The sequence below is a fragment of the Xyrauchen texanus genome, chromosome 28 (assembly GCF_025860055.1).
Source record: "Xyrauchen texanus isolate HMW12.3.18 chromosome 28, RBS_HiC_50CHRs, whole genome shotgun sequence".
Classification (NCBI taxonomy): Eukaryota; Metazoa; Chordata; class Actinopteri; order Cypriniformes; family Catostomidae; genus Xyrauchen; species Xyrauchen texanus.
In genome coordinates, this window is record NC_068303.1 from 38,823,960 (window position 1) to 38,847,701 (window position 23,742).

Consider the following 23,742-nt stretch of genomic DNA (forward strand, 5'->3'; position numbering starts at 1 on the left):
GCTTGATCGAGAGGCAGCTTGCGTGAGATGTGAGGGAAAGATTCTCATTACCGCAATGTGAAAAAATTATATATTATTTAAACTGTAAACTATCATAGTAGTACTCCCTTGGTCAGTGGCGGATTTAGGCACAGGTCACATGAGCAGTCGCCCAGGGGGTATTCTCATGTAGAATCACAATCCCATCTTTGGGGGCTTGTCAAAGCGGGTTTAACCCAGGGCGCCAAACAAGCTAGAACCGCTACTGCCCTTGGTACTCTATTTTATTTTCACTAATATTAATACTAAATTAACACTGTACAACAGCATATCTTTTACAGTCAATGAAAATCGTGATTTTATTGTTATTACTTTTTTCACCACACACATTTTATTTTCTTTTCATGACGTATGACATTAGTGTTTTAATAAGATGAAGAGATAAATATAAGAAACTCAGATATGTCAGAAGATTTGTTGTCTTGTGCAACACAGCCTTACTTTTCACTCATGGTAATAACACTACTAGAGCACTGATACATTCCTAAATTTCCAAACACCCCAAAAGACAGACAAAATAGGATAATTTAGGAAAACACTGCACAAAACGATTAAGGAGTGTTGCGGCACAGTGTCATGTCTGGTGACATATCGGCGCTGGAAGTGGTGACGTCGTCGGAAGGCGATTTGCGCAGGCGCGGCGTTGACAGCCGCACTCTACCTGATCCGCAGATAGTGTTTATAATAATGGCGTGGAAATCCGGAGGAGCGAGCCACGCAGAGCTCGTCAACAACCTCCGCAGTGAGTTTAATCAGCTCTGCATGTTAACATGAGCAAAAACAGGCATATGCACAGTGTTCTGCTTAGCAACGGGGCTGTGTTTAGGCGTGTGGTGAGGTAAAGTGCGCGTCTGTGTACTAGCATTGCGTTACTACTGAAGGAAACTGGGCTCATGCGTGTTATAACGGCTCGACTTTATTTCGCTTTTGTTCATGCGTGTGTTATTATTTTAGACAGACAAATAATAACTGCTGTGGTGGGTTTAAAACTTTTAAAATGTGCCTCAATGTTACTCATTTGTTGTTGGCTAGCCATTAGCAGAACAGTATGCGATCATGACTAATCAACCCCCTGCATATAATCTGCTCTCTTTATGTGATCAGTGTGTTAAAGCTGTTCATTTTTCTTTTCTGTTCGTGTTTCGTATTGTTTGGTGGGTTTTCTTCGTGTATTAACTACACCGTCATTTAGCATTTATCAACTGATCCTAAAATCAACTCGTTCATACAGTTAAAAGTACCCTAAACCCTTTATAATAGTTAAAATAATTGTTTAAACAGCTGATTATTATATGGTTATCGAATGTGCAGTTTTAATTTGGAGTTTAGTGGGCGTGGCGCACCATATGTTAATGTCATAACTTTGACGTCACTGCAGTTTAGGACTTTTAGCCTTAACCCTTGTGCGTCAATAAAAACAAGTAACTCAGAGGTCCTTAGAGGACGAAAACGTCCGCGTCAAACTTCACATTTTGAAGCCAGGGCACCGAATGAATGCATAATATAATATAATTCATGATTTTATGCTTTAATGCCAATGGGATCAAATATTGCAGTTTTAATGGGTTTCAATGGGGACATTTTTGTCCAGAAAGTCCTGAGTGTAACTATTTTGTGTGCACAGTGTATTGTAGATGTACTAAAGGAACTGAGGTTGAAATATCAAAATTCCCCCAAAAATACGCACCTTTGGGCGTTGGCATTAACACAGCCAAAATGATCGAAAAAAATGAAAAAGACAAAATGTCCCAAAGGTCACACAATGGTTAATATTGATGCTGCATTTGTAGGCACAAATTGAGATTGATTTCTATTGAATAGTTTCCCTTGAAATATTCAGACACTGATTATTATAAAATTATTACAGTTTCAAAAAGTCAGTGCTGCATCTAGACATAAGATTAGCATGAGCAATTTAAACTAATCTAATAGTTGCTTGCGGAAACTAATAATACTCCTTTGGCATGTGAACCCATCCTCCTAAACTCTTTATTAAACTCTGCCTTTATTCAGAGTTTAAGTGGTCAGTGAGCTGGCCTATATTTATTTGTGCTTCCCTTTTCAAGCATCACTATTACGGCTGCTCATATGTAGGGTAAGTGATTTAAATAAACCCCTTTACCCCAGTTATTACATTTAAGCTAGTATCTTTTCCACACCATTTGTGCTTGGGACATGAATATATAATTTGACATGATGCTTTTCATAGCAATCTGATTTATGGTTTTTGCCTGGTGGATCATAATACAGGGAAGCAAACTTGCACTGAAGGAGGTACCCAAGAAAATCGAGACCAGAATTGAGACTTTGGATTGGGCTCTTTTGCTAAAACACTTAGAACAGCCTAGCAACCACAAAGACAGATGATTTTTTTCTCCCCAATTTTGAATGCCCAATTCCCAATGCACTCTATGTCCTCGTGGGGTGTAGTGACTCGCCTCAATCCGGGTGGCAGAGGCGAACCTCAGAACCTCTGAGAAAATCTGCATCTGAGACATCAATCCACGCATCTTATCATGTGGCTTGTTGAGCGCGTTACCGTGGAGATATAGCGCGTGAGGAGGCTTCACGCCATCCACCGTGGCATCCACGCACATACGCCGATACGATATATATGTGAAAGGCTAATATCGGCCGATAATATGGGTCGGGCACTACCCAAAACTACTTGTGCTTTGCTGTGACACTAAATGGATGTCAAAAAATAAGAACGCAAAATCCAAGGGCATTGAAAGTAAAAAGCTCTTACCCTGTATAATATTTGTTACATTACTGCGTTGTCAGAAATTAACTTTTCCATGAATTGGGCAATAATTACCCTATGGATATGTTTATAAGGGCATTTTTTCTAAACATGAAAATGTACAGTTTGTAAAAAAACAAAACAGAAACAAGGGCATGCTTTCCCCCCACATTTTAAACTTTAGGGCATTTTGTCACTTTTGTCACCACCCCTCTTCCCTGCATCACTGTTCTGTTACAAGTGTTCTTGGTGAGAGAAATATACTTTAGTAACACAAAATGTGATTATTATCGTGGTATTATTATTACAAAGGTGCGGCCCAAGACACCTTATTTCTTTTTGCCTCTGACCCCCAGTAAAAATTTTGGACACCCCTGTTATAGATTAAAAGGGTAGAATTTCCCTTGTTTCAAAATGTCTGCAGTCACACAGAGAGGCAAAACTGGCTGATATTGGAATATCTTGAACATTATACTTACAATAAACATACTGTAATGCAGGTTTCAACCTATCAATTTGTATTTGTTCTTTTCCAGAAAATGGGATCATTAAATCGGACCGTGTATATGAAGTTATGTTGGCTACAGATCGTGCCCATTTCTCCAGATGTAATCCATATATGGACTCGCCACAATCTTTAGGTATGTGTCACAATCCAAAGTTATAATTTTGTTCCCACAGTGCCATCTATGGCTTGCTATGTTGCAGTGCAAAGCTGTGTGTGTGTGTGTGTGTGTGTGTGTGTGTGTATATATATATATATATATATATATATATATATATATATATATATATATATAACAGTGTCTACACTGGACATGTGTGATGCCGATATCTAGAGAGCAGAGTGGCTGATAGACCGATATAATTCCGATATATCTGATAGCACACAATTTGATATGTCATGTAATTAAAATAGCTAAATAGTCATTTTAAATGGTAATTAAAGTGGTAATTTTAATACAATGGAAAAAAAAAATTATATACTAAGATTATATACTAAGGAACCCTGTGAGCTCGCTCGATTTCCAGCTTATGGCCTGTTATGTGGATCAGACTCGAAAAGAGCCCGTCCAGGAATTTCACCATATCCCGACCTTCTTTGTCCTTAGGATTCCAACAATTAGGACATTATTTCGCCGTTTATGATTCTCCAAGTCCTCCAATGTCTCCCAGACGCACTCCAAATCCACCTTGCAACTTATTGTGAGAAGCTTGATGAAGGCTACCCAAAATATTTGACCCAAGTTAAATTGAGGAAAACTGAGTTTATATATATTTGGCTAAGTTGAATGTAAACTTCTGACTTCAACTGTAATGCTGGAATTGTTGGAAACCAAAATCGTAATTGAAAATAACATTTTATTAATCACCCAGCCCTAATTCTAAGGTGATGTTTAGCGTTGACACTTCCAGTGTAGACATGGTGTTAGTATGGGTATTCTCTTGAGGTATTTTCTCTTTTGCAATGATTTCTATATATAACAATGGTCTTTTTTGGTTTATGCAATTTTGTACAGGTTACCAAGCAACAATCAGTGCACCACATATGGTAAGTTAAAAGTGCATTTCTTGCATTAAGCACCATTTATAATAACAGTTGTTGACATGTTTAAACATGTTGATGTGCTGCAGCATGCATACGCGCTGGAGCTTCTGCATGATCACCTGTACGAGGGAGCAAAGGCTCTGGATGTGGGATCAGGCTCTGGAATCCTGTCCGTCTGCTTTGCCAGAATGGTAAGTCACATTAACATCCCATCGCATTCACGGAATTGCTTTGGTTTTCACATTTCTGTAGTATGATTAAATGCAAACACAATCATCACATCTATGAATCTTGTATTAATTAGCTTTCTATAGTTAAACAATGAAACTGTTTTTGTAATATAGAGCACCAAATGTAAAAAATTCATTAATGTAAATTAATGTAAATGTTTTTCATTTACATTAATTTACTTATCAAAATAATTATATCAATAATTATTGATATAATTATTTTTATATCAATTTACTCAATTTATTGGTTTGGTATTTTGATTTATGATTTATTACATTTAATTAGTATTGCATTAATATATTTTTGTATTTGGGAAGATATCACATCCTGTGGTTTGATAGGCTGTACTCCATCTAAAACTATTTTAAAATGCATTTTGCTAGTCCTTTTATACTTATGCATGCAGCTTTAAAAGGAAAGTTCACCCAAAAATGACAGTTCTCTGATAATATACTCACCCTCATGCCATCTGAGATGACTTTCTTTCCACAGCAAAACACTTTATAAGATTTGTTGAAAAAGATCCTGTCTCAGCAGTTCCTTAGAATGGGAGTGGATGTTGATTAGATATTTGTGGGTGCAAAAAGCAAAGATAGTCAGCATTAGATAAATCCATCCTATCTCCTGCGGTGACATTCCAGTCAGGTGTTGACAAATGGCAGAATTTACCCGAGTGCTCCCGTGACGTAAGCGCGATGGCACGTGAACTGACGCGTGACAAACACAACCAGTGAGTTGAAGGAATGTTCCAACGCGTAAATTATAAGAGCATTTTCAGTTTTAGCATGAACTATCATTAATGAGCTTATATTAATTACTTTTAGAAATAATTTGTCACACCACAGGACCATTTAAAATGTAGGCAGCATTTTTAATTAATAAACGGCATCTAAACTAGACACTGCTGTCCTTCATGCAATCCTATAAATTGCAACCAAAACTCCTGATGTTGATAATTAAAAAGGTCTATGGACAGGTTATGGACAAATGAACCATTTGTTCTTTTATTTCTTTTTTCATCTTTTTATTTATTTTTGGAAGTTTAGTCCTCCTTAAGGCCCAGGTAAACTTCATTTTTGTGCGTTCCGGATCGACTCGCGCCTGGTCGACTACGTTGCATTTTTGAGTATACTCTTCTGACCACGAGCAAATACGAATGCGTTTGACGCATGCGCACTACAACTTCTTTGTGATACTCTTTATGTACAGGCACATGCATTAGCGATGTGCACAGTGAGGACCATGTGCACGGATCAAGAAAATCTAGGTGGCGCGGGGTAGAGCAACTTGATTGAAATTTGCGTCACGCATACTGTATACTTAGTGATCTGCAACTCGGGCACCTGAAGTATACTTTGGCCTTTATTGACAGTAGCACTCAGTGTTGTTTGTGTTTTTGTTGTTGTGTGTGTATTATTATAGTGGGTGTGTGTGTTGTGTTGCAGGTTGGTCCGAAAGGGAAGGTGATTGGCATTGATCATATAAAGGAACTAGTGGATGACTCCATAACTAATGTAAAGAAAGACGACCCTAGTTTGATCTCTTCAGGGAGGATCAAAGTCATTGGTTGGTTTTATTCTACTTGCCCATCTCTTGTCCAATAACCAAGAATGTTTTTGCTATGAACTACAGTTGAATTCAAGCATGAAATCTATTAGAGGTGCTTGCTCTTGCTCATATGTACATATGGTTAGGATTCATTTTTTTTTAATTACTTTTCTTAGAGACCAGATTAAAGTTTTATTTTCCCTGTCGGATGATAAAATGCCTGAAAAATCCCTTAGATTTACATTGAAGGAGGGACATGAGCCATATCTTGAGACCAGAATATCATAGAGACTTGGGCTGTTTTGACTTTTAAGTTTTCAAGCAATGCCCTGGCAACCACCCACAACACCCTAGCACAGAGGTTGGCAACCTATGGCACGCTTGCCAGCATTGGCATGTGGAAGCGTAATCACTGGCACTCTAGCAACGGTGAGAGAAGTAGACAATATTATTTATATAAATTACGCACCTGCATTCCAGTCTACATCTTGATACACCTTCTTCATGATCATGCAGCGTGTTTCCATGAGCTGAACTGAAGGCTAAACAAAAAGTAAAAATGTGATGAGACTGCAGCATAACCAACGGACTCGTGCAGTGCGTGAAAGCCATTCATGCATCATGAGCCGACGAGTTTCATTTAATCGCGCGATTAAACACGCCCGTTTTGCTTCGGTCAGGCTATGCGGATGACAGCCTACATTTGTTGCTTTTTGCTTTCAGAACAACACATGATGTAATAAGAAAAACACCACTAATAATCCTTGAGATTTCCAACCCAGCATACAGATACACCCTCCTTAAACCATAGTCACACTCAAAATTACATTAAAAGATTAAAAGAGAAACCATAATCTGATAAAAATCTATTCAAAATATAAATTAAACCACACCCAAAAGCAGAGCCATTGACCAGGAAAATAAAAAATGGCACTCCATGTCAAAAAGGTTGCTGACCCCTGCCCTAGCATCATGGCAGCAAGTTTTCCCTGGGCAAACAATTGAAAAAAAAAATGTTCTTGCATAATTTGGAATTAGGGTTGCAACGGTATGAGATTTTCACTGTATGATAACCGTCTCAGAAAATATCACGGTATACGGTATTACACAATTACTATTATCAGTGAAAACAGAAGGGTTATTTTATTTATTTATTTATTTTTGAGCAAACACTTTATTATAATTGAAACTTGAAACCATTTATTTTATTGAAGTATGTGTAAAAAAAGTCTCCCTTTTGAAAATAAAATAAATAGAAAAAATAAGAAAGCTAACAGAATTTTAATAATAAATCGAATTATAAACATGATAAAAAATAGCATGTAACTATAACATGTAATATAACTAAAGCATGTTAGTTTACATGTTAGCATAGCATGTTAAATTAACTACTAAATGAAAAATAACATCAGCTGTGTGAGCTTTTAAAGTAATGTCCTATGATTATTCACAGTTAACATATACTGTAGGCGGCTCCTGTCTGTACCTTTAACTCAGTGTTTCTCAACTGGTTTTGCTTCAGGACAGATTTTACATCGGAAATCAAGTGACGTATCCTGGGTTGCATTTCCTTTTATGTTGCATAGTTTAGTTCAAGGCTTTCAAGTACAAGACATGCATCAAGTGACATTATTTGAGTTGTTGACGTCAGGAAGTTTTCTCTCCCCCCTTTTAAAAATTGAAGAGCATATTTACTTATATGAGCCCATTATTATCCCGTTTGTTACCTAATATTACATATTTATACACATATTACACAGAAGGTAAGGCTCCTCGTTACCATGGTTAGGTCAGTGTGCTAGTCTTAAATAATAGTTACACTCATGCGAAAGTGCAGATGAGAAGCCTTTAGCTCAGGGGTGGGCAACTATTTTGGTAAAGGGGTCACATCGGGCTTTAAGTAGTGCATAGGGATACAATGTTCTGCATTGATTTGGTTTTTGTATCTTTTAAAACCAGAAATAGTTGTGTACTCAATTTTCAGATTTTTTAATTTTCTGTGACTAGTGAGACTATTCTGCAATTGCCTAAAAGTATTGTATTACTCAACAAAGGTATACTTTTCTATCAGGCATTAAAAAACTGAATAAAGGCTGAGATTATAAATGTATTTTACCATCTCTACTTCCCTGTTCATTTATTATTCAATTTAACACTCTCTACATCAGGGGTCTGTTTTAATAATATATATATTTTTTTAATTTATTGAACTTTTAATGTTTTTAGCAAAGCGGGCGAGTTCTAAAACATTACCAGTTTACATGCTAAAAGGGTCATGATGCGGATCTCCTCGATGGTTTGACTTTCATCACACAACTGAATAACACCGGCTGCATGACTATGATAAATGATTACTGCAAGAGTTAGATTAACATACAGGTGCGAAGGGACTTAAGCCTTTCTAAATTGCACAAATACAAAATACATATACATATTCATCACTGGCATGCTTTTGCTCGCATGTAAATGATTACCCCTCCGTGTGTCAATGATGCCGATATCTACTTCTATATCACTGAGAAGATTTACCTGCAAAATTAGTAGCACCAAACATCACAAGCAGCCTCAAGAATGGACACAGAGTAGCCGTATAACTTAATTATACGCCTAAATTTGTTCAAAGGGGAAAGCGAGAGACAGAAAAAGTGCACGCATGGTTGCCAGATTGCACAAAATAATTATAACATTAGGCAGAATATTTCCAATTTGCGCAAGTATAAATCTCAAATTGAGGGTGTTGCATCTCTTATCTGGCAACCATGAGCATGTAAACGCTTGTGAAGGCGCGTGACATCCCAATGCAAGTTAACTGAATTATCCAAACGGAAAAAAAACGCTTTTATGATAAATGAGCCGCTGGCCACATTAAACCATTTGGAGAGCCTGATCCAGCCCGCGGGCCGTAAATTGCCCATGTCTGCTTCAGCTGTTTGCGAGATTATCATTAAATCTGCCTCGGCAGTCCTAAATGGTCTATCACTTGGGCTGCCGCCAAAACATATTCAATGGGAGAACCATGGCATTGTTATTTCCCTGCTGTCCGCGACCCATTCCGAATAGACCAGTTGAGAAACACTGCTTTAACACACACACACACACACACACACACACACACACACACACACACGCTTGTGTTTCCATGTTTTATGGGGACTTTCCATAGACATAATGGTTTTTATACTGTACAAACTTTATATTCTATCCCCTAAACCTAACCCTACCCCTAAACCTAACCCTCACAGAAAACTTTCTGCATTTTTACATTTTCAAAAAATATAATTTAGTATGATTTATAAGATGTTTTCCTCAAGGGGACCAATAAAATGTCCCCACAAGGTCAAAAATTTCGGGTTTTACTATCCTTATGGGGACATTTGGTCCCCACAAAGTGATAAATACACGCACACACACACACACACACACACACACACACACACACACACACACACACACTCACACACACACACACACACACACACATATGTTGGTCTACCTATAATTATGAGGACTTTCCATAGACATAATGACTTTTATACTGTACAAACTATAGATTCTATCCTCTAAACCTAACAACCCCTAAACTTAATCATCACAGAAAACTTTCTGCATTTTTACATTTTCAATAAAACATTGTTTAGTATGATTTTTAAGCAATTTGAATTATGGGGACACTAGAAATGTCCTCATAAATCACATTTATAGCATAATACCCTTGTAATTACTAATTTGTAACTTACAAAATTGTCCTCGTAAATCACAAAACACACACACACACACACACACACACACACACACACACACACACACACACACATACATATATACATGTCAGACCCCCTTGCCTCACTTCTCTCTGACATTTTCTCAGCTGCATTAGTGTGTGTGTGTGTGTGAGAGACACAAGTTGACGAGTCTGACAGGCAGACATGGAGGAAAGGAGATGCACACGCGCATGTGAGATTCTCTGTCCAGTTGCATTTTTTTCTCAATACCGTAGATATGCAAATGTACTGTACATGGTATGATAACCGTCAATTTTCAAACCGTGGTATACCGTGAAACCAGTATACCGCTGCAACCCTATTTGGAATAGACAAATTATACATGTGAATGGATAAAACCTCATTTTGACAAAGGTGGGAGATCTGTAGGTTGCATATTCATTGCAATTTGCATTATATCTCTTAAACTCTCATCCTCCACTGACTGTGGCTATCCGCTTTGCTAAAGCATTTGTGAAGCCCCGTCATTATTTGCGTCAGGGCATCAATGCCAGCATCAAGAGTGGCTTTGAAATCCACCTGAAAAGTGATTGCAAACAACGTCTCATTCTGCATTTTGGTGATAGTGAAGACATGACGTGTTTCTGTAATAATTAAGTTGTGCCTTACAGAGCCTGCCAAGGACTTGATTTTTGTCTCATCTTGGCTTGTTTTGTCCAACAAATAGTGTAATTTCCCCATCATTTGATTTCTGGCATTGCTGTTGTGTATGTTTGTGGTGTGTGCATCAGTGTAATGACTCCAGACGGACACATCTCAAAGGTTTCACCCTTCACTGACCAGTGTATTTGCCGGTTTATGCTTCATTAACGGTAATCACGATTTAGAAAAATTCACGGTTTTTAATTAAAGAAATTATATTAAAATGTTTTTTTTTTTTACATTTCTTAAAATGTTAACTTTGAAAGCTCTACTTATAATTATAATTTACCAATAAACAATTTTAACATTTCACTTTTGCATCTAAAGAAATAATCCTGATGTAGGACACAATATGAAAATTCAAAATTAAAATCTGAAATAAACGTATTACATTTGTATTATAACTTACAATTATATTTGCATGTATTCATTTAGCAGATGCTTTTATCCAAACCGACTAACAAATACGGAACACAACAGAAGTGATTCATACTAAGGAGGCAGTAATAAAAATAGTGCTGTAATACAAAGTTGCAAATTGCTCAGAGAAGTGCAAGTAGAGAGGAAGGTGAGAGACTGTGGTAAAAGAATGAATTAAGAAATGTTTTTAATAGAAGAAGAAGAAGAAAGAAGACAGTTATAGGATTAGTAAGATTAGGTCAAGTGCTTGTGAAAGAGATGTGTCTTTTGTTTGTTTTGTCTACAATTCTTATGTTTTTGTTTGTCTTGGATATTGTCTGCCTTATTGTCTACGATAGACAAACACTTTTGGACATTAGTTCTGCAATAGCACACCAAACAACAGACTTTAAATACCTCAATGCCGACCAGCTGTTTTCAAACACGACAGCGGAGCCCTTTAACTGGGCAGCCCGGCCGCGGAAACCTAGTCGGAAAATGGGAACGGCTCGTTGTTTTCGTCAGACTAAGACATCACGCAAATCGAACCCCGCTACCCAGCATTCTACTGGCAAATGTTCAGTCTCTAGACAACAAGCTCTGCGAGCTGAGAGCGGGTATCTCTTTCCAACGAGAGATGAGGGACTGCTGCATTATCTGCCTTATAGAAACTTGGATGTCTGCGGAGATTCCAGACTCAGCCATCGAACCCGTGGGTTCTCCATGCACCGAGCAGACAGAGCTAAAGACCTCTCAGAGGCAGAGGTGGTGGTGTATGTTTTATGATCAACAAATCATGGTGTGATCAGAGGAACATACATTCTATCAAGTATTTATGATCTCCTGATCTGGAATTTCTCATGCGTCTGTGTCATCCATTCTGGCTACCGAGGGAATTCACAGCGGTCATTATCACTGCTGTGTACATCCACCCCACAAGCCGACACAAACCGGGCACTAAAGGAACCGTATGGGAGTGTAAGTGAGCAGGAAACTGCGCAACCTGAGGCCGCATTCATTGTGACTGGGAACTTAAACAAAGCCAACTTCATGTCAATAGCAACGAAAAACAACCAACACATCGGTTTCAACACACGAGGGGACCGGATTTTGGACCATTGCTACTCTCCTTTCCGAGATGGCTATAAATACCTCCCCTGCCCACCATTTGGCAAATCAGACCACTCTTCCATTCTGCTTCTGCCCACTTACAGGCAGAAACTGAAACAAGAAACACCTGCTCTCAGAACAATCCAGTGCTGGTCGGACCAAGCAGATTCTATGCTACAAGAATGTTTTGATCACACGCACTGGAAGATGTTCCGGTCCGCCTCTGATGATGACATCGAGGTCTACACTGATACCGTAACCTTCATCAGGAAGTGCATGGATGATGTAGTGCCGACCAAAACAATATGGATCTTCCCCAACCAGAAACCGTGGATTAATAGCGATGTTTGTGTGGCACTTAATGTGCAGACCTCCATTACGGGAACACGGAGGAGCATAAACAAACCAGTTATGCCCTCCGCAAAACTATCAGAGCAGCCAAACACCAGTACAGGGACAAGATTGAAGGACAGTTCAACAGACTCTAGAAACATGTGGCAGGGAATTAATATCATCACGGACTTTAAAGGGAATAAAAACTCAGCCGTGAACACCGCTGCATCTCTCCCGGATGATCTTAATACTTTTTATGCTCGTTTCAAGGGAAATAACACTGCCCTCGCGGAGAGAGCTCTCGTGGCCGAAGCTACAGAGGTTAGTTCACTCTCCATCTCTGTAGTGTATGTAACGCGATCCTTCCAATGGGTGAATATCCGTAAAGCCGTGGGACTAGACAGCATTCCGGGCTGCGTCAACAGAGCGTGCACAAACCAACTGGCTGGTGTTTTTACGGGTATTTTCAACCTTTACCTCTCCTTGTCTGTGGTCCTCACATGCCTTAAAACATCCACCATTGTGCCTGTACCAAAGCAATCCAAAATCACTTGCTTGAATGACTGCATCCAGTTGCTCTGACCTCCATCATCAGCAAATGCTTTGAGAGACTTATCAGAGATTACATCTGCTCTGTGCTGCCTGCCTCACTGAATTCACTCCAGTTTGCTTACCACATCAACCGCTCCACTGATGATGCCATTGCATCTACACTACACACTGCTCTTTCCCACCTGGAATAAAGGAACACATGTGTTCCACATATGTGAGAATGCTGTTTGTAGACTACAGCTCAGCATTCAACACCATAGTGCCCTCCAAGCTTAATGTGAAACTCTGGGCTTAAACAGCTTGATGTGCAGCTGGATCCTGGACTTCCTGTCAGGCTGACACCAGGTGGTCAGAATGAGCTGTAACATCTCCTCACCACTTACCCTCAACACCGGAGCCCCGCAAGGCTGTGTTCTCAACCCACTTCTGTATTTCTTGTACACATATGTGGCAACACATAGCTCCAATGCCTTCATTAAGTTTGCTGATGATACGATAACACAGTGATAACACTGACAATGATGAAACAGCCTACAGAGAGGAAGTGCACACTCTAAGATGCTGGTGTCAGGAGCACAACCTCTCCCTCAACGCCAGTAAGACCAAGGAGCTTTTGGTAGACTTAAAAGAAAAGAGAACACAGCCTCATCACCATCAATGGAGCACCGGTGGAGAGAGTCAGCAGCTTCAAGTTCCTCGGTGTGCACATCACCGAGGAACTCACATGGTCCATCCACACAGAGGCTGTTGTGAGGAAGGCTCACCAGCGCCTGTTCTTCCTGAGATGGCTGAGGAAGTTTGGAATGAATCACCACATCCTCACACGATTCTACACCAGCACTGTAGAGAGCATCCTGACTGGCTGCATCACTGCCTGGTATGGCAAAAGCACTGCCCTCAACCGCTACCTGACCCACTATCTGACACATCATCGGAGGTGACCTTACCTCCCTCCAGGACATCTATACCAGGCGGTGTGTGAAAAAAGATCGGAGGATCATCAGAGACTCCATCCACCCGAGCCATGGGCTACTCTCACACCATCGCAGCTCCAGCTGACTCCATGACCGCTTCCATCAAGCAATCAGACTTTTGAAATCTTGATATCTAGATTGCACATAGATTTGAAGTAGTGAGTGTAGATAGGGTTGCAGAGCCAGTAGATGTTCTGTTAGCGAGCATCAATGCCTTGAACTTGATGCAAGGAACCACTGGCAACCAGTGCAGGGCTCATTGAAGACCAATTGTGCTGCTGCATTCTGGATCAGTTGCAGAGGTTTGATTGTACATGCAGGAAGTCCTTCCAGAAAAGCATTGCAGTAGTCCAGTCTAGATATAATAAGAGCCTGGGCAAGGAGTTGGGTAGCATGCTGAGATAGGAAAGGTCTGATCTTCCTATTGTTATAAAGAGCAGATCTGAATTTTGAAAAATTTAATGTTAAAACATTTTCTTATTCTTTCCTAACTGTGAGGGGCACTGATTTTTGTGCAACCAAAACCCAATAATAACTACAATTTTAATATTTTGTATTAATAATCATGATTTAGTCCATAAACTGTGATGATGACAATGACTTGGCTCCGTTATAATCCTCTATATGTAAATATTTTTATAGCCTATATATTAAACAGATTCAGTTTTTTGGCCACTGGAGGGGGAAAACATGGAGGGGAGGGAGGGGGAGTGGGGGTGACTATCAGTAACTATCTTTGTTGATTTTTCCAATAACTGGTAGTTTCAAAAAGCAACTATCGGCACTGATTAATCTGTAAGACTGATATATTTTTATGTGAAATCTTTGCTGATTTTAATAACGTAAAAGTGACCGTAATGATTATATTGCTACTGATATTTTAAAATGAGTATTTACTGAATATAAGCAACTTGTGCTTGATTAAAATTTTGTATATTATTTTATTGAAGAAAAAAAAGGCTTTGAATCCATGTATCAAATATGATGCAACAGGCTTTTGAGGAAAAAAGTTTTACAATTTCTCTTTTTAAAATGTCAGTACAGTGTTTGATACATAACATACATATGATAAAAAATAGGTGGTGTTGCTGTCCTTTATTGCATATCGCGGTGCCGATTTGTGGTCCGTTCTGCACGTTTTGCGGACACACATCTGGCCCCCTCAGTTCTCCCGCTGGCCAGTATGCCCATGATTGGCCCCAAAGTGCATTGGCCCATCGGTAAAATGTCCAGTATGCCAGATTGCCAGTCCAGCCCTGGTGACTTACAATACACTTCTGGTGCTTTCACATCATGTCCGAATTACCATAATTAAAAGTTGTAAACATTCTATGAAAGCTCAGACATGACAGTTGTGGCATCATGTAAAAAGAACCATTTTGGCCTTTACAGTTTTAGGTAGTGAACACATATTTCTGTTTGAAATGCCATTTTATTACCTGGAGCACTTTCTTTGTTCTTAATGCTGAAGTGTGTAATTTTTTCAGTGTTAAAATACTTTCTCCTATACCATCTTAATATGCAGAGACAACTATAAGTAAGCCATTCATAGGTAAAATTTCTCAAAACTGTAAACATTGTGTCTCTGTGGTGCTATAATAATTCCTGTGTTTGTTCTGAGAGACCTGCTTAGACCCACCCCAACAACGTTACTCAACCAATGCCATGAGTTGAGGGCGTTATGAGTGTTGTCACAGAAACAAAAAACATAAGAAATCCCAGGACATGAACAGCTCAGAGTAGAATCTTCAAGGTTTTTTCATCTTGTAATTGCAGTAATTCCGACACAACGTGAGCACAGAATTACTATAAAGAAAGAACAGTGATTTGGGCTCAGCCATAATATATTGTGTACTAATGCTGTGTGCTTACAGTTGGAGATGGAAGAATGGGCTATACTGAGGAAGCACCTTATGACGCCATACATGTTGGAGCTGCAGCTCCTAATGTTCCACAAGCAGTAAGCCTCCCTGAAAACACACATGTATAGTTTGGTCCCTTGCTGTAATTGTACCTTTAGCTTAAATGAATGTTCTGGGTTCAATACAATAATATTTTCACAATAATAAAGTTAAGTACTATCGACAGCACTTGTGGCATAACGTCAATTACCACACAAAATTATTTTGACTCTGTTAAAAAATGTAATTGTGGCATCAACAAGGCACTTGGATTATGGACTTGCATTATAAGTGCTATTCATTTCTTTAGGGGTAAAACTGTTTTAATGAGGAAAGAAATAGCTGAATACCTCTTAAGGTATAATACATGCAACATGTTCTTTTGTTAGTTTTTAAGTTTAAAAACTATTCCTTGCTTTATTGTTGTATGTGTATATATTTTTTTATAGTTGTTGGACCAGCTTAAGCCAGGTGGGCGTCTGATTCTGCCAGTCGGGCCAGCAGGAGGAAACCAGATGTTGGAGCAGTATGACAAACTGGAGGATGGCAGTACCAAAATGAAGCCACTGATGGGCGTGATTTACGTGCCTTTAACAGACAAAGACAAGCAGTGGTCCAGGTGGAAGTGACTTTCTGTCTGTCCTCTGTTTCCTTTCTCTTCTAGGGCACAGGTGAAACGGTGTGGTCCGCAGTAGACAGAGGATGTGTTTGCCGTTTGTCATATTTTTTTCTGTTCCATACCGTTCATCAGAACAGCTGCACATTATTTGTGACTTTAACCCACCAGTGTGCCTGATTTGACAAAAACCCATAGATATTTCTAGTTTGCACTTAACTGCTGGAATGGGCATGATGTATAAAAATGCTTTCTAAATAAGGACAAATGAAACAATGCATCAAATGCTGTTTGCACTTGACATTATGGCTTTGAGAAATACTCAAACCAGCCCATCTGGCACCAACAATCATGCCATGGTCGAAATCACTGAGATCACATTTTTACCCCATTCTGATGGTTGATGTGAACATGAACTAATGCTCCTGACCCATATATGCATGCTTTTATGCATTGCACTACTGCCACACGATTGGCTGATTAGATAATCGCATGAGTAAGTAGGTGTACAGGTGAACCTAATATTGTGCTCAGTGCGTGTACATGTATATTAGTGTTGTCAATCAATTAACATTTTTAATCATAATTAATCGCATAATTTTTCATAGATTTTGAAAGTGCTGAAATTTGACTCTGTATATACTTATTTTCTTGTCAAAATGCATTTATAACTTTTTAGGAAAACAAAATCATATGTAACAATATAATGCTATATTAACATTTTCCAAACAAAGCCTTCCACAGTATAAAGATAGAAATGCAAAAAAATTTAACTAATATAAAAGTAACATTAAACGTTTCCCAAAGTCTAATTGGGAGTTTGACTAATTGAAAGAACTAGATCCCACATAGGTTGCATATTCATTGCAATGGTCATTAAATACCTTAAACTCTCATCCTCCACAATATTAATCAGCTGGCAGACTGTGGCTAACCAATTTCAGTAGTTGTGAAGCCGCGTTCATGATTCGTGTCAGGGCGTCAACACCATTGTAATGCATTGATCGCCACATGAAAAGTGCTTACAAACAACTTCTCATTCTTCGTTTTGATGATAGTTAAGACTTGCCTTGCTTCTGTGGTAATTACAGAGGCTATGAAGTACTTGTTTTCTGTCACAAGTCCCATCTGGGCTTGTTTTGTACAAATAGCATTAAGAAGTCCTTGACCATCGCTGTTGTGTGTGTTTGTTGTGTGTGAATCAGTGTAATGACTTCAGGCGGACACATCCCCCTAGTCCCACCATTATTAATGGTAAATGTGTTTAATGTAATTAAAAAAAATTCATGTTAACCACTTTTAAGTAATTGTATATGTTATCATTTTAATTTTGACAGCATTATATATATATATATATATATATATATTTTAGAGCTGTCAAAATGTTTTTTTTTTTTTTTTTTTAATCATCCGAAAGTTCCTGCGACTTAAAGTCTAGAGCAACTTACTTGTATAACTTAAATGTAATTGATGTTGCCCAGTCAGCCACACTCTATATGGAGCCAGAATGATCTCAAAAATATTATATTTACAAAATACAATTCATAAATGCACAGCACATAATACACATTCATTAGTCCAAAATACAATTTATAAATATACAAGTGAGGGCACAAAAATTCCCCCAATTGCCCACACAAATACTTATAACTTGAATGAATTCAAAATGTTTTTACAAATACCTATTTATCAAGTTCTTGAATTTGCATCAATATGTGAATATTGTTACATTTATTTATGGATTGTTGAATCTGTATTTGCAAATCGTCATGTGTGGATCGCTTTGGATTTTGTGTGGCTTTTTTTGAGACTTTCCTGCCATGTTTAGATTAAAAAATTATATATTTTTTTAGGAAGTCCTCTTTAGCAAATCACATTAAGCTTTTAATCCACCAATCACAACACGCATTGCTGAAATCTGGTGGATATCGTTTCCCCATTGCCATAGTTACTCATTCATTCCTATGAGAAGAACGGGGAGAAATATCCGAAAGATTTGACTAATTTAACCGAAAAACATGAAGAAAAGAAGTTATGTATTTTTTTTGTACTTCAGACAAAGCCAAAAAACCCGGAAATGATTTTTTTTTTATCACCTTTCAACATACAAAGTAGAAGCCTTAGGAATCAATAATGTAATATTTTCTCAGCAAATATTGGTATGCGATTAATTTGATTAAAAATATAAGCAATTGCCAGCCCTTGTAATAACTATATTTATAATATTGTTATAACTCTAATTATACCTCTGGCCCTAGTAATAAATGTAAGACGTAATTACACTATGAATCATTTATGAATGCGTTATTAACACTGTTAACCTATGTACCCATATATCATTCACTTTCATAATTACCTAATTAATAAACAGTTCATAGGTGTAGATATTATATTAAGGTACACTTACATTGTTATTAGTGTTAATAATTCATTAATAAATGGTTCATAGGTGTAAAATGTAAGAATAATTATATGTAAAGCCTTTAATTAAATGTAAGACCAAAAGTTTACATTACATTTAGGACCAAACGTTATTACCGTTTGGGCCTTTTTACATTTAGCATTAAAAGCTGTTAAATTTAGGACATTTACTACATTTAGGACCAAAAGCTGTAACATTTAGGGCCTTTATCACATTTAGGGCCAAAACTTGTTTAGGGCCTTTATTACATTTAGGAGCAGTTATTACATTTGTGCCCCCTGCCATGCTTTAAAATGTCATTTTGTGTTATGCATGCAGGTGCAAACTGTTGATGTCCACAGTAAATTTTTCTCTTTATTTTTTACAGGGATGAACTTTGAAAGGATGATCTGGCAATACTCCTCACACCAGGAGACACACACACACACACACATACATACATCTGGACTTCAAAAAGGGGAGGTATTTCCATACCTGTGACAGTCTGACTGTTGTGAAAGATGGATGTAGAGAACAGTTTTTTTTTATGTAACAAGGAAAAATGTGGAGTAGGGCTTTGTGTTGACTTTTTTACGGCTGCAGTTTGAGAATTGTGTGAATGCAGTGTTTTGTTTTGTTTTTGGATGCGCAGGTGCACATTTCTTGTGATGACTTCAATATTATAGTCAATTGGATTGTTTTCTTCATGCATCTCCGCTTATTGTAAACTGAATATGCGGGTTGGCTGTTGTGCTGAATTCAGCCTGTTATTAAAGCATAATTACTACTGTTCATAAGGTGTAGAGCTCTCTTTGCTCTACATATCAACATTAACCGTAATGGCTTGTGTTTTTAGCGAAAGCATGCGCTGCCCAGGCAGAAAAAAAAGAGAGTTCTAAAGCAATAAGCCATGAGAGGCCATGCGTTAAAATGATCTTACCATTGTAATGCAGTGTTCTTAGGCACAGTGTGAATAGAACCTCATTAATCAAAGTCAGTGTTGGGTAAATTACTAAAAAAAAAAAAGTAATCCACTACAAATCTAAAACTAATCTGATTACTGATTACAGAGAAGTTTTTGTTTTTCCACTCAACGAATTTCAAATGTATTGTTCCTCATACATTGTCGCATGCGAGTCATACACTCCACTAATTTATACCACACCACACATTTCTCTTTTTTTAGGGGCGCACGTCCTTCAGCTGTCGCAGAACTGCAAACAGACAAAAACATTTAAAGGTATTCTACATAACATGTAACCCAAGGAACGTAAGTAAAATAACTTAATTGAAAGTGAGTGAATGTAATTTGATTACAAGAATTTCAAATGTAATTTTTACACTACTTGTTGACTTAAAAATCAATAGTCAATCAACAGATTACACCCAACACTGATCATGGTAAAATCGCACATCCTCGAATGGCTTAGAAATGACAATGATGCAGTCCGCTGGTAGCATAAAAAAGCCTGACAGGTTGATCGTGACCAGGGTCTTGTTGATACCTGAAGGGGTTTATTTTGCACTAAAGTCAGGCTGACTGCACAATATTCTGCTTATTACATTTATTAACCAAATAAATGCATACATGGACGTGAAATATTGATTTGGGTTCAATTGTTATGTGACTAGAAAGAGTGCAGATTGATATGAGAGCCATCAAAGTAGAACAGCTATATAGGGAAACACTTGCCTGTTTTCAACAGTCAATTTTATATACAAATATTTGACCGCAAAATGGAATTATTGACCAATCCGAATCAAGTATTCTAGAGATATGACATGACTATTCTAGTCATTTAATAATTGCTTTTAGAAAATGGCAGCAACAGCAATATGATTGAAGACACTAATGTTGAAATAATAGTTATAAATAATTGAAATAAACTATTCTTGCACCAAGTAACATTAACTGTAGGCTGTTTACAGTTGCCAAGCAACAAAGCAATGTGGTGCATTACTATAGAATGTGCGGTCACAGGCGAGTGTTTATCTGTATTTTTACAGTATCCCTGAATGCAACTTATCCAAACAGACATCAGACATATCTGCTTAATTTGAAATTTAAGAACACTTTAAAACACCATTAAAACAGAGCTGGGTCTACATATGGAGCACAAGTTTTGCAATTGTTCACTTTACTTAAAGATCAGAATAAGCTGTATACCAATATCCATCTCTCACTTACATGTGCAGCAGATATCTGGGACACTGGACTCAGCTAAAGCTTCACAATGGTCATTTTGATTGTCAGTGGTTTTCATTGATACGTCTCTGAATGTTTGTGTGTTTGCTGCCCACACAAATATGGCTTTGAATGAATAAACATGGCTAAGCACTGAATTTTTTCACTTGTCTTTTCTGTCACATAATCTGATAATCTGAATTGATGATCATTCATTTATGCTTACAAAAAATTATAGCCTACCACTTAGAGGTAGACCGATACTTCGGTTTTACCGATTAATCGGTGCTGACAGTTGGTTGTATGCAAAAATCTATGCCGATAGTTGCTGATAGTTTTTCCTCCACGTTCAGTTGATAATTACGTTTTTTTTCCCCTCCCCTTTTTCTCCTCAATTTGGAATGCCCAATTCCCAATGCACTCTAAGTCCTTGTGTTGGCGACTCGCCTTGATCCAGGAGGTTGAGGACGACTCTCAGTTGCCTCCGCGTCTGAGACCGTCAAACCGCACATCTTATCATGTGGCTTGTTGAGCGTGTTACCGTGGAGACATAGCGCATGTGGAGGCTTCACGCTATTCTCCACGGCATCCACGCACAACTCACCACGCACCCCACCGAGAGCGTGAACCACACATTATAGCGACCAGGAGGAGGTTACCCCATGTGACTCTACCTTCCCTAGCAACCGGGCCAATTTGGTTGCTTAGTAGACCTGGCTGGAGTCACTCAGCATGCCCTGGATTTGAACTCGCAACTACAGGGGTGTTAGTCAGCATCTTTACTCGCTGAGCTACCCAGGCTCCTGATAATTACTTTTTTAAATTTAAGCGAGGGCATGCACAGAAAAAAATTTAATTTGACGAAGGGAAACATCCCTCGTCACCACATGCATCATGTCTCAAATACATTGTGAATAGTAACAATAATATATAGGCTATTAAAAGCTTAATTTGGTAAAAATAAAACATAGAGCATTGTAATGAAGTCTCCGTCATTTCAAAATATGAGTCACCAGTGTGTATTTCAGGATTGTTTAGTGTTAAAAGTCCCATGAAATGTACCCAATCTTTTTTTTATTATTATTATTATTGGTTGAAAAATAAACTACATGGGTAAAATAGGATTTTTTTCATTTTGTACTCTGACTATGCCGACTACGAAAATGTAACTTTCTATGCATCAATTTTAAAAAACTATTGTCGACCAATAACTAACGTTATTGGTCGACCTCTACTACCACTGCACTGATCAGTGTTGTGCACGGACCTCAGCAGGGGTGAAAGGATTAAAAAAAGAAAAAGGCAGTTTTTTTTTTTTTTTTTTTAGGTTTACTTACATAACAAATTTTGTTTGCAGTATTCAAGCATTTTCTGTTTGATATATAAACCTTTTTGTTTTAATTTTACAAATATTCTTTAATTGCTTCCCAGCTCTTTCTTACTGACAAATATGTAAAATTTTATAACAGCCTCATATGCTTGCATCAAAGCCTTTTTAAAAAAAGTTCCTGTGTTCAAATTTAAAATGGGGTTTTGTTCATTTAGTTGAAACTTTTATTTGTTTCATGTTGTTGCAGATATTTCTTTGGAATTGCCCAACATATGAATAGTATGAATCTGTAATGTTTTATACCGTATACATGTCAAATGTGAGTTCTGTTGTTTTGAACTGGAAAAATCAGAAGTACAAAATAACCTTTATTCATACCAATCAAAATGTTATCATACTTAGTTATTTTTTGTATCTTTTGAACATCTATTCATCTTTTATTGTGGCTCTCTTAAAAATGTTGTCCTGTCATGTGTTCAACAGATCCACTCCATGTTCAATAGAAATTATGAATTGTTAAACAGTAAAAAAGCTTTTGTTCCTCTTTGTACATTTTTTACCACCTGCATGAACATAATATTTTGGCTTCGCCAACCAGTCACGTAGGGGGAATCAGGAGGTTAAAGCATAATTTCTTAGTAAAACAGTGGTGATGACAAAATAAGGTAAGTGGTAAAAAAATGGCCTATATAGATTTTTGTTAAAATAGGTACTGTATCGGCCAAAATTTTCATATCAGTGCATCCCACCCTAAATGGCAATCCATATTAAAAATTCTAAAACCCTGCATGACATTCTATAATGACCTGTCAGTGAAACTTACTGAAATTGTTTTGTAGAAAGCATAAAATGTTGGCAACGCATCATAAATTTGAGTGAAGAAACAAACTACATGAAGAAAAAAATGATTTTATTACAATCTAGAATATAAAATAAATATACATATTTTTTCTCATTTAACAGTCATTTGTACACTGAAATAAAAATAACATAGCTTGAAGCAAACAGAGTTAGAACGTATTATTCTCTCCATTTGTTTTTTGCACACAAAAACACATAGTTACAGAGAATTAATGTTGACTTAACTCCCAAATCTGAAAATGGCAAAGCTGTATGTTATGTTCACAATACTATATATATTGCTTCTCTACTGAACAATCTGTAACATCTGCGGCAGACAACTACATGGACTTAATGCAGTAGTACCCCTTAAACTGATGGAAAGGGTTGTATGGATAGATGGAAAAGATAGATAGATAGATAGATAGATAACATTTCAAAACAGAATCCTGAGTTAGCTTTTGTTTACCTATTTTCTCGTACTTCTAGAATTAACAATTTAAAGTTCATTTTTTAAAATGGACATATGTGATAATCACTCTTGTTATTTAACGTCATTCACTAGCC

The 23,742-nt window shown here is 37.6% G+C and overlaps 1 protein-coding gene across 2 annotated transcripts; it reads left to right on the plus strand.

Moving 5' to 3' along the window:
* Positions 1-655: 655 nt before the first annotated feature.
* Positions 656-22,862, plus strand: pcmt (protein-L-isoaspartate (D-aspartate) O-methyltransferase). Of its 2 annotated transcripts, none has more exons than XM_052095831.1 (8): positions 656-781; positions 3,319-3,423; positions 4,303-4,334; positions 4,418-4,522; positions 6,008-6,128; positions 15,777-15,862; positions 16,253-16,422; positions 19,209-22,862. In XM_052095831.1, exons 1-8 carry the CDS (start codon positions 727-729, stop codon positions 19,219-19,221), a joined length of 687 nt encoding a protein of 228 aa, XP_051951791.1. In that variant the 5' UTR covers positions 656-726; the 3' UTR covers positions 19,222-22,862. The 2 variants fall into 2 exon arrangements, with proteins under 2 accessions (XP_051951791.1, XP_051951790.1); XM_052095830.1 differs by having other exon boundaries at positions 712-781; positions 16,253-16,474.
* The last annotated feature ends 880 nt before the right edge of the window (positions 22,863-23,742 follow it).

What these genes read in the sequence shown, in the direction of transcription:
- pcmt (XM_052095831.1), top strand. Translation starts at nt 727, where the DNA reads ATGGCGTGGAAATCCGGAGGAGCGAGCCACGCAGAGCTCGTCAACAAC. An exon ending in GCTCGTCAACAACCTCCGCA is followed by an intron (nt 782 to 3,318) that starts GTGAGTTTAATC and finishes GTTCTTTTCCAG; the next exon opens with AAAATGGGATCATTAAATCG. An exon ending in AGGGAGGATCAAAGTCATTG is followed by an intron (nt 6,129 to 15,776) that starts GTTGGTTTTATT and finishes GTGTGCTTACAG; the next exon opens with TTGGAGATGGAAGAATGGGC.